Raw genomic sequence first — 12,323 nt, 5'->3', positions numbered from 1 at the left:
ATTGGGAATCTAGAAAATCTGAACTCAGAGAGAGAAGAAATTTGTGCTGGCTGGAAATAGGTAAAGGGAGTCAAAGGGTACAAACTTCCAGTTATAAGATAAATAAGTCCTGAGGATGTAATGCACAGCATATATATAGTATAGTAACTATAGGAAACTATACTAAATTATATATTTGAAAATTGCTAAGAGTAAATCTTAAAAGTTTTTATCACAAGCCAAAACAAAATAACTATGTGAGGTGATGAATGTTAACTAAATTTATGGTGGTGATTGTTTCACAGTATGTACATATATCAAACCATTATCTTGTGCGCCCTAAATGTACACAATGTTATATATCAATCGTATCTCAATAAATCTGGAAAATAAAGTTGGTAAAGTTTTGCTCTTGAGTGAAATCATATGCATGTTTACCATGTTGTTTTGTTGGGCCAGTGCCAGATAGCGATGAAAATGTGCTTCTTTGGCCTGTACCATGAACATGGAGCATGTAGTAAATACAAGTCTGGAATGCAGGTAAAAATTGTGTACTTTGGGAGCCTTGATGTCAGTTTAGGATGCAATTTAAGAAAGGAAGTACTCTGAATTCGTTTTCTACCAAACAAACAGTGAATTACCTAATGTATAATATGATGAAACAGATTTTTGATATTATGTATTTTTTTCAGTAAATGAAATTTAGCATCTGAAAATTATAAAAACCTATTCGGGTATTTGCATGTCAGTGCTGAAAAATGTGAATTTCTGATCAATAAAAATGATACCTCAATAAGAGACTTATAAGTGATGGTGTGTTTTATTTCATTTCAGATTAAGTCTCTCAGCGAAAATCTGTGAGAAAACAGTCCTGAAGCGAATATTGAAAGAACTATGGAAGCTAGTTCTCAACAAAATAGAAAAACAAATTGTCCTCCCTCCTCTGACAGATCAAACAGTAAGTATTCAAACTAACATTTGATTATATTTTCAATAGCCCATCTAATTGTTTTTTGGTTCAATGAATGGTTTTGATCCAGATGAAATAGTAATTAAATTCATTTGGGGAAAAAGGGCGTGGTATACAGTGTCTGTCTTAGCAATGATCATTCCAATGACATCACCTTATACAAATCAATTTTTTTCTTTTCCATTATGGCTTATTACAAGATAGATAGATAGTGAATATAGTTCCCAGTGTTAAACAACAGGACCTTGTTGTTCATCCATTCTATATATAATAGTTTGCATCTGCTAGTCCCAAACTCCCAATGCAATCCTCCTGCACCCCCATCACAAATCAATTTTAAATAGTGGCAACAGCAGTCATACTTCACACTGGCTTGACATTTCAAACGTTATCTCTTGAAAAACAAAGGTATCAAAGCTCAACTTGTAGGGTTATCTGGTCTACACATGTAATTTATTATGACCCCCCCCACCCCAGGGAAATAGATTTTTGATAGAATATGCCTGCTGTGTTTCTTTCTGCAATTTTACAGTTTAAGAAGATAAAGCCAACACTATCTGGAATTTTTTTTACTTTTCCCTTTCGCTTTTATCTATCACCTTCGCACTTGGTGGTTAATGTAGGAGGCATCTTTTAGTGGATTTGAAGAACGTGATTGTATCATACACAGTGAAATCAAAAAGAACCAGAAAGATCAGTTGGCAGCAAAAGTCAGACAGTGGTCAAGTGGATACCCCGTCCAGCTAACTCAGCATATCCTGAGCCAAGCGAGGAAAGAAAGAACCCTAACAAGCACCTGCTATGGAATATTTTTTTTTTCTGTGACCGAGGACGATAAGTTGATGCAAATAATGAGTAATTATAAACTAAACTAAAATATATATTGACACCATTAATCATGCACACTCAGTCCATATTTATCCAGTGAGATTATATAGAAAATGTTTTCTTGTAAAGTGTTCCAAGGTGCAAAGATTCATATGTTTGTGTTGATTTACGGCCAGACAGTGAGTGTTAAATATAAATCACTTTGAGTTTTGCTTCATGCCATGAGTGTATGGTATAATGATTATAGCCTACACATGTGGGTAGCCAAATCACATAAACACACACACACCCCCCACATTCTCACACACCCCTTATTCTGCTATAACACGTAATGCATTTCTGTAACACCAGTTACCCGTCACTTAATTTGCCAATAGAGGAATGATGTCAGTGCAATCTGCAAGTTGGGTTGCTTTATAAGTAAATTCTTCTAGGTGAGAGGCTTGGGAATATAACAGAAGAGTTATAAACTTCAGCAGAAAAGGAAGGAGCACTCAGCTTGGCTGCTACACAGGCAGGAGCCCTTTCATCCTGGTTTTAAAAAGATAAAAAAGAGGAAGGGGCATACTTGCACATCAGTCTGTATTCACATACATGCACCTAGCCTCTCACATGCGGCAGGCTACCCTGTCCCTGTGCTCAGAGCTCCACTTCTACAGGCATTGTCTCAGCCCACGTTACACTCTATTGTGCTGTTGTTTATTCGGGTTTTTTTTTACATTTTTAATATCCCTCGAGGTAGCCACCAGCTTCACTGCGCTCCCTTTGAGCTGTTCATGCTGTCTCCCAAAGTAGCATTTATTGTTTTTGATAGTTCTTTGGTAACAAAATTGCATGGACTTTGCACTGCCCCCTCCTATTTTCCCCAAAAGCCCTACTATCTCTAATGCACAATTTTACAGAATATGAGTTTTTTCAAGACTACACCTATCATGTTATAACAGCAGAAGTGCTGTATATGACATTTCATTTTTTGATATAAGATCTTCCCTAGGAAAGCTAACCATCACCTCAATTTTCTCGAACATCAAGATCTCCAAGTATGGATTTCTCAATGAATATACAGGCTCCAATAAAAACATGGAGACTACTACTTCAGAATAGCTCGTTTTCCTTCTTGTGAAAACATTCTAGGCTACTGTTGAGTATTCTAGTAGTGCTTCTGATGTTTTTCAAGCTCTCCCCAGGGCCTAGGGGTGCTAGGGAAAACCTCTGGCTGAGGGAGGAGTTACGAGGGCAGGGCTCTGATAGATTGGATGGCATGCCAGGTGGACCAGCTCTGCCTTCTTCAGCTCTGGATCTTGACATTTTGCATAGATTTACTTTGGGGGGTGGGGAGTGGAGTGAAGTAGTTGCCTCTGCTACAAATAAAGAAATAAAAAGGTAAAGCTCACTGAGGTAATACATACACTACACTAAACTGGATACACTAGCAGTAACCCATTCAGTAACTCAGACTAAAAGTTCCAGAAGTAGGATGCCTATGAAGATAGTTGTATTGCCAGCAGTACTAGATATCTTTGATCCAAGTTGTAAAATAGACCAGTTAAGGGCTTATGGCATTAAAGTCACAAATATAATAAGAAAAATAGAATACATTGTCTATTGACTACATTTCTACTTTGACTGTTATTGAAGATCTTATGACTGAGTCCTCTTCTCTCCTCTTCTATGTGTGTGTCTCTAGGGACCCCAGATGATTTTCATTGCAGCTAAAGATCTGGGACAACTATCCAAACTGAAGGTAATAAGAATAAAGAAATTACTAGTTGTCTATGAAAAGTAATGAGCTGACTACAACTCTGTGAGAAACCAACCTCCTATTAGTAATGGTATTTAATATGGCAGGACTAGGGAGGATGTGTGTCTGGGATCTCACAATCTGCTTTAAGGATGAATCAGATCAAACTTTAGGGACTGAATTGTACTGTCTTCTCCTCACACTCCATATTTCTCATATTTTCCAATTCGTAGAGCAACTGGGAATTTTTGACTTTGTGTTGAAGCATGAAGCATTACTGCTTTAAATTAGACTAAATTAGAGAGCATATTTTCTTCTCTATAGTAAACTGACTTTGTATGAATAAAGGCAAAGAATGCTTCATAGAAATCCAGTAAAGTCTAGAGAACTCTGAAGGCAAGAAACCTAATGCGGGAAAATAAACTCATCAAAGCAGACATTGAACTCGTCGACATAATCAACCCCATTATAACAAGGATTTGCTGTATAAATAACCTTACCTTTTATTATCGCTGGAGACTCACAAGACTTTGCAGTTGTGCAGGGAACCTCAGGTTTCTTTCCCCTCTAGAATAGGAACTTGATTGGTTAAAATACATATTGCGGTTCTGTGACGGGCTTTTTTCACTTAGCATAATGTCCTGTAGGTTCATCCATGTTGTAGTATGTGGCAGGATTTCCTTCCTTTTAAAGGCTGAATAATATTCTATTGTAAGTATATACCACATTTTTTATCCATTCATGTATCAGTGGACCACATATAGGCCAACATTGTGCCTGTAGTTGAAATATTTGTTCCCGTTCCATTACTACCTATTAGAATATAGTATAGCATGGGGGTGGGTTCCAGATACTGACCACCTTGGCTCAAATTCTACTTCAGCTGCTTCCAAATACGTGACACTGCCCAAAGTATTTAACCTTTCTAATTTTCAGATTTGGCATTTGTAAAATCCAGACAATATTAACACTTGGTTCAGAGAATTGTTGTGAGGATAAATGAGATAATGCATGCATTATCTTTGCATGGTAACTGTCAAGAGTATGCCACCTCCCACTCACAGAGGTTATCTTGCTTCCTCCCCCAGCTGGCAGCTCAGGGTTAGGTATCACTGGCACTGTTTTGTGCGTACAACACAGGTGAAGGATAATCCATTTGACTGTATAGTTACTTACTGAGATAAAATAGGTGCCCTATAATGTCAGTACTTTATTATACCACCTTCATTATCCCCTTTGTCAGAAAAAAATTAAAAGCCAATAATCCGTTTAGAAGACATAACCATGACATAAAATTGTTTCTCACAGGTATTCAGTGATGTTGGTGGTTCAGAGGGAAAGTAGAAGGTAGATGTCACTGTCAAACTATCATTTTGGATCTTGGATCTCCATTGCTTTCTTTATCCCTCTTATTACCTCCCTGACATTTCTAGTCCCTACTTTGAAAAATAGATTTATACAGTGTTGAAGTTTCTCATAGAAAACCATGAAAGTGAAACATCACAGTGTCTTATTACAAAAGAAATAGCCCTGGCTATGTGTCTAGCATTCTGTGTGACATAGGGAAACATAATCCATCTCCCCCAGCTTCAGTTTTCTGAACTGAATGTTTGCTATATCAGCTATAACTATTTCAGTTTCAAGTGATGGAAAGCTAGACTAACAAAAGCAAGAAAGGAATTCATTGCTCCATGAAACTTTATAGTCCTGGGATAACTCTGGTTTCCATCACTGCTTGATTAGGAAGTCAAACAATGTTACAGAACCCAGTTGCTCACTGTCTCTCAACTCTGCTCTTTCCTTGTTTGACTTACTCCCTTAACAAACCTCCTTTCCTGTTTGTAAGATGGTTCTCTGCTTATATCTAACATTTTTGAACTTGAAATCTTGTAAAAAAAAAAAAAAAAAAAAAAAAAACACCCCCCTTGGTGCAAGGAATTCCAGCAAAGTCCACTGGCACATCATCAACTCTAATAGAATGTTATCACCACTCCCAAGCCAACCACTGTGGCCTGGGGAATGGCATATGCTATTTGGCTTAATTCACATACCCACCCCTGAGCTGGGGGTGCAGGCAGCCCTGTTCAAATCTTACGAACACTAAATGGGAGAGACTGGATCCTCAGTGGGCATATGCACACTACCTGGGAAAAATGAGAGTCCACAGAAAACATCACACTTTAGGTCCCTTCGTGGCCTCAAAATTTCCTCAATTCAGTGAATTCTCTTTTGATTATAATGAACTAACAGCAAATTATGAATAAAATGTCCTAAAAGAGTTAATTCATTAAGACTGAAATAATCTGAAGGACTAAAAATAGAATTGTGTTATCCATAGGTGATGGAAAAATAACTTAGTTTTAAATCATGTTTTCCTATTATTGTCCCTTGATTTTTAAATTTTTGGTCCATTTAGTTATTATTTGAATTACAGAGCAATAAGCCTTCTACATTGTTATCTAAAAAATTAAAACTCTAGCCAAAACACAGAATTGCAAATTTTTTAACTGAAGTTGATGTATTGTGTTGTGTTAATTTCTGCTATACAGTAAAGTGATTCAGTTATACATATATATACATTCTTTTTAAAACTCTTTACCATTGTGGTTTACCACAGGAGATTGGATATAGTTTCCTGTGTTATACAGTAAGACCTTGTTGTTTATCCATTCTATATATTATAATGGTTTGCATTTGCTAACCCCAAACTCCCAATCCATTCCTCCCCCAGCCCCCCCTTGGCAACGAGTCTGTTCTCTATGTCTGTGAGTCTGTTTCTGTTTTGTAGATAGCTTCATTTGTGTCATATTTTAGATTCCACATGTAAGCGATATCATGGTATTTGTCTTTCTCTTTCTGACTTACTTCACTTAGTATGATAACCTCTAGTTCCATCCATGTTTTGCTGCAAGTGGCATTATTTCATTCTTTTTTATGGCTGAGTAGTATTCCATTGTATGTATGTACCACATCTTCTTTATCCATTCATCTGTCAATGACATTTAAGTCGTTTCCACGTCTTGGCTGTTGTGAATAGTGCTGCAGTGAACATAAGGGTGCATGTATCTTTTTGAATTGTAGTTTTGTCCAGATATATGCCCAGGAGTAGGATTGCTGGATTGTATGGCAACTCTATTTTTAGTTTTTTGAGGAACCTCCATATTGTTTTCCATAGTGGCTGCACCAACTTACATTCCTACCAACAATGTAGGAAGATTTCCTTTTCTCCACACCCTCTCCAGCATTTGTTATTTGTAGAGTTTTAATGATGATGGCCATTCTGATCTGTGTGAGGTGATTCCTGATTGTAATTTTGATTTGCATTCCTCTAAAAATTAGTAATGTTGAGCATCCTTTCAAGTGCCTGTGGCCATCTGTATGTCTTCTTTGGAGAAATGTCTATTTAGTTCTTCTGCCCATTTTTGGATTGGGTTGTTTGGTTTTTTATTGTTGAGTTTTATGAGCTGTTTGTATATTTTGGAAATTAACCCTTCTCAGTCACATCACTTGCAAATATTTTCTCCCAGTCTATACGTTGTCTTTTCATTTTGTTTATGGTTTCCTTTTCTGTGCAAAAGGTTGTACATTTTTTGTTTGTTTTTTATTAACATCTTTATTGGAGTATAATTGCTTTACAATGGTGTGTTAGTTTGTGCTGTATAACAAAGTGACTCAGCTATACGTATACATATATCCCCATATCTCCTCCCTCTTGTGTCTCCATCCCATCCTCCCTATCCCACCCCTCTAGGTGGTCACAATGCACCAAGCTGATCTCCCTGTGCTATGTGGCTGTAAAGCTTGTACATTTGATTAGGTCCCATTTCTTGGTTTTTCCTTTTATTTCTATGGCCTTGGAAGACTGACCTAAGAAAACATTGGTACAATTTATGTCAGAATGTTTTGCCTATGTTCTCTTCTAGGCAGAACTGCAAATTTTATAAAGCTGTTTTCCCATATTTTACTAGAATGTCACTTTCAATGTTTTTGTTTTCATTTTAAATCATGGGTCTTTTCATTTTCATGTGTTAATTTGAAAGCAGATTTGATCCACAGGAAAAGCATCATTTGAAATCATTGTATTGATGAGTAAATTCAGAAATCCTATATAGAAATATTAACAAATGACTACCTTACTTAAAAGAACACAGAAACGAGGAAAATAGAACAATGAGGGAAACTAATTGCTTTTCTGCATGTGATTATGATTTAGGATTAATTCATTAAGCAAACATTTATTCAGATTTTGACATATTCTATATTACTTCATCCTCTGGAACTTTATAATGTATGTATATTAAGTATGCCCAACTTATCACTATTTTATGGTATCAGATTTATTTGGCGTAACATTTTTTTAAAAATGAATACATCTTTATGGACAGGTGACACAATATCAAAACCAGTTGTTAGTAAAAATACATCTGAGACTATGAATTTACTGCAAGCAAGGAGTAACTCATTACAAGACTTTTTCAGAGACTACCTTATTTCAATGAGCTATTGCTAAATCCCAGAAAATCATTTCTTGCAAGAATTGTATTTTTCTATAGCACTAACATATATTATGTATTAGCATCTATTAAAAAATAATCTGACCACATCAAAAAGCCAGTCAAGATTGATGAAGTCAGAGAGATTTAGTTAATATAAAGTAAAGCATTTCTCTCTATAATTTGGCAAAAATTTTCCATCATTTTTTTGGATCTCAATGGGTAGTTAATATTCTAACTACCCATTTTTTAAATATTTTTAAAACATTAAATGGACTCACTCATATGTTTGTGTTGAAATCCCTATATCAGAGAAAGAGGCAGTGAGATGCAGAAGTGTATATCATGGATCCAGCATTATACCATGTTTTCAACAATATTCAGAGGAGTGTGATTCCATTCAAGCATATTGAATCATTTAGGATATGCTGAAGAAGTACAATTCAATTACCAAAAACATATTGAGGGCCTAGCAGGTGATAATTGCCAAGGTAGGCACTGAAAGTCTGCAGAAGTGAGTAAAACATAGATTATCTTCAGAAAGTCATGGCATCTACTAAATGACAGAGTAAGACAAAGGCTAGAATAGAAGGATCAGCCACTGGCTGTGACTGATTTTGTACATTGCACAAAACTGTCCCACTAAGGGAGTGAATGACGGCCGAGTTAGGGCCCATGCAACACTTGCTAAGCCACATGTATTGATGTGCAGCTGTGCCCCGTAGAAAAAGAGGCACCTTTTATTACTGACCAAAAGCACTGATCCCTTAACCAAGTCATGCATTCTCAGAGATACATCGGCTTTCCTTCTAATTCACAAAGAGGCACTTACATAAGTTAGAATTTAAGCTCCAGGAGGACAAAAGTCTTTCTGTTATGAAACAATATATCTATCTATCTGTCACCTAGAACAGTGCTGGCACATAATAAGCACTCAATAAATATTTGTTGAATGTTGTTGACATAGAATAGTGGCTCCCTGGGGAGATTATATCAATATGGGGGGGTCAGGAATTTCTCAATTTTTCTTTTACACAAAGTTCCTTTATTGTTGTCTTCAACTTTCTACCATCATTTCCCTAAAATAGTTTTAAATAAAGAGAGAGTTCATAGTGAACAATGAGGAAAATCCATTGTTAATATGGAAATCAGTTCCAAAATATTGAAAAATGACTTTAAAATATAGAAAATCTCCAGAGCTGAAATCAGTTAATTCTTTAGGAATTTTCCTGGTAATGACTAAGCATTAAGGGTATCCTAGAAAGAAAATAAAGTGGGAGCATTATACTTAAAGTAGGTTTTATCAGTGATAATTGAATGAGGCTAAAATTTACCTCCTAAATCCCTTACATGATGGACCTTCCTCTGTGTGACAGAACAGAAAGCAGGAATTAAGGTGGAAAAGCTTGGACACACATTTTCCAGGTTTATCTCTTTTTTTTTCCCCTACCATTAGCTTGCAGGTGAAAAATAAAGCCACCTATGAATCAAAGCACTGCTTTTTAAGTAAACATTTAAAAGCATTTTAAAATTAAAACATTCAAAAGCATTTCTTCTTTTGGCAAAATGGATTTTTATTAAATATCTGACAAAATCATCCTCTAAAATGTGTTCATATGAAAAAGATATCTCAAATGGGAAATATCTGCATACAGGGATTATATACAGATTTTGTTTGAAAACAGTTGTTAAATAAATGAACTGGTAATTTTATAAGCAGTTTTTCACTTGTTTTCCAGGAGCACATGATTCGAGAGGATACCAAGGGTCTGACACGGAGACAGTGTGCTATAATGGAGGTAGTCCTGGCTACCATCAAGGTAAGGTTATAGTGTCCCTGGATATGGATCCAGAGTTCTCTGTGTACCCTCAGAGAAAGGTACCCCCAGATGCATGTCTGTCTGTAGAGCTGTGCCATCCATAGACACAGTAGACAGTTGTACACATACATTCTGGGAGTGTGTCAAACTTAGGCCATACTATGTCATCATTACATCCATATTGCTCTGCCCTTAGAGTTGCTTCCTTTGTCTACCTTTAGAAAATGTGTATGAAATCTATGTTTAGCAGGTGTTTTCAAAGAAAGACATGTACCCCCAAAGCCCAGTTAAATAGATACTTCAGGGGATTTAGGGTTAACAGAATTTCTGTTTGTGTTTTCTCTGCTTGCTGAAATGGTTTTGGAAAGATCAATTTTCTCTTCTCTCTTAGTAAGGACAATAATTTAGTTTTCTGCTGAAAACGCAAAGGCATTGCGTGCATCAATTTTTCATAGCCAAAGGTTGACCAAAAGTTATTGGATTGTGAGCTAAATATAGGCAGATCTCAAAACATAACTTAGAAGTTCTTTGTTTTCATATGATTCTTTATAGATTTATATACATACATTTTATATTTATATGTGAAAGTTCATTAAAGAGTGAAAAATTAATTCATCTCCTAAATTTGGACTGTGTCCAGTGTCTCAATACTTCACTTGGGGAAGCATCTATTATCAAGGATGTGTGAATAGTGTAGCAAAGAACTGTGAGCTACCACAAGCCATTTTCCGAGCGCAGAATAATCTCACTGGATAGAAACAGACACTGCAACGGTAGTCATTAAAACAGAGTTCTATTTGTATAACAAAACAATTGGACACCTTCAAAAAACTATTACTTCATGACTTTTGTAGTTTCAGCATTTAATAAGAGGACATCTTTTGCTGCTTCAGTGTCAAAAACTGCAAAATGAAATTTGTGAGGTGACTATTTTGTGACACCTGGTGGAAAGTGGCAAGTGTGAATTTCAGCAGTGAGATGACAGTGATGGAGTTTCTAAAGATGCAGCCAGAGTATGGGCTGGAAGTATAAACATTTTGCAAAATCATTTTTTAAAATGGTAAACATGAAAAAAAAGGAAAAACTAAAAAACCTGTTCTTTTTGAAAATAATTTTCAAAAATATGAATAAGAAATGACTGACCCTATGGAGTTATAGCAGCACTAATGGCTACAAATAAGGAAGTGCTAGTAGAAAAAATAACTGCAAGGCACACCATGAACAGTAAAAAAAAAAAAAAAAAAAAAAAAGTAAGATTTTTAAAATCAGAATTCAGCCCTTCATGGATTTTATAAGGTCAATGGATGACTCTGAGAGAGAGCGCAAGAAAAATATGTTCTGTGAAAATAGAGAATGGCATTCAATGTACTGACAGACCTGGCTCCTGTTCCTAACCCCAGCATTTCTCTAATTCTTCTTGGTGGGGACAAATGACCACCTCCTGCAGGACTAGTTCTGCCCAAACTCTGGGACAATCCTGATCCCCAAGCAGATCCCCCTGATCTACATGTTGACAGCTCAACGATCCCATCTTCCTTCCCAGGTCATCCAATGATATTTTAGTTCAGCCTCAGCCACCAGACACTTGCCTTGCTCTTTAGGAAAAAACTACTGCCTGGTGTCCAAGATCCAGCAAATGGATCCATGTCATTATCTTGTTCTCCAGGACCAGAGTCTGACCCTGGTCCTTCTGAACCTCAGAGTCAGTCTGAGGTCAGGTCTTCAGTCTCCTTATTTCCCAACTTCTGTGATGCCAACTTTTTCTCTGGGGTCCCCATGCTACACCTGCTTTACCTGCTTTGAGACCTTTTTACCTTTTCTGATTCTGAGATTCGCCCTGACTGTACTACAAGGCACTAACTGTAATGTTGACTGCAAAGGAATCCAGGAGAAAGAGGAGTACTACTTAAAAGAATTGTAGCCTCAAGAGCTAGTGATTCAGTGTCTCTGGGAGCCCAGCAAAGGGAATACTGTAAGGCAGAGACTTCATGAGAAAGATGTTCTTATACCAAAGCAGTAGATGCTACCCAGGCTGCCAAAGACATGATCCTTAATTCCTCTTTAGCTGAATTTAAGCAAATAAGCTGGACATGAGAAAGTGAGAACTGAAGGAAGAGAATGCTATGGAATTTGTAGACTATAGACTGAAATAGTGTTGTGCATTATTTCAATCATCTTTTGTATATGTAAATTATCTCTCCTGATCCTTATAAACATCCTGGGTGTTAAGTACATCAAGAGTGATCATTCACATTTTACAGATGAAAAAGCAGAGGCTAATCAGGTTTAACTTGTTTGCCTAAGGCCACAGAGTTGCTTGTAATTGGCAGAGCTGAGAAAAGATTCCACACTCTAAAATCAGTGTCCTTGCTTCTCTGTTTCATTATTTCACTAAACGTTAACAAGGTGTAAGAAAATGCAGCAAGCCAAAACAGGTAATATTCCTACAGAGAGATTAGTTCTTTTTAAATTAAAATACTGTAGTTCAATTA

The 12,323-nt window shown here is 36.5% G+C and overlaps 1 protein-coding gene across 2 annotated transcripts in view; it reads left to right on the top strand.

The window, feature by feature from the left end:
• The window catches only part of UNC13C (unc-13 homolog C), a 622,127-nt gene that overhangs the window by 554,654 nt on the left and 55,150 nt on the right, over positions 1-12,323 (top strand). For both annotated transcript variants that reach the window (XM_061182103.1, XM_061182102.1), the window contains 3 exons: positions 814-937; positions 3,465-3,521; positions 9,751-9,831. In XM_061182103.1, the coding sequence (XP_061038086.1) occupies positions 814-937; positions 3,465-3,521; positions 9,751-9,831 (262 nt within the window). The remainder of the gene's footprint in view (positions 1-813; positions 938-3,464; positions 3,522-9,750; positions 9,832-12,323) is intronic.

Source organism: Eubalaena glacialis, chromosome 2 (assembly GCF_028564815.1).
Source record: "Eubalaena glacialis isolate mEubGla1 chromosome 2, mEubGla1.1.hap2.+ XY, whole genome shotgun sequence".
In the NCBI taxonomy this organism is placed as follows: Eukaryota; Metazoa; Chordata; class Mammalia; order Artiodactyla; family Balaenidae; genus Eubalaena; species Eubalaena glacialis.
This window is presented reverse-complemented; position numbering and strand designations above follow the sequence as displayed.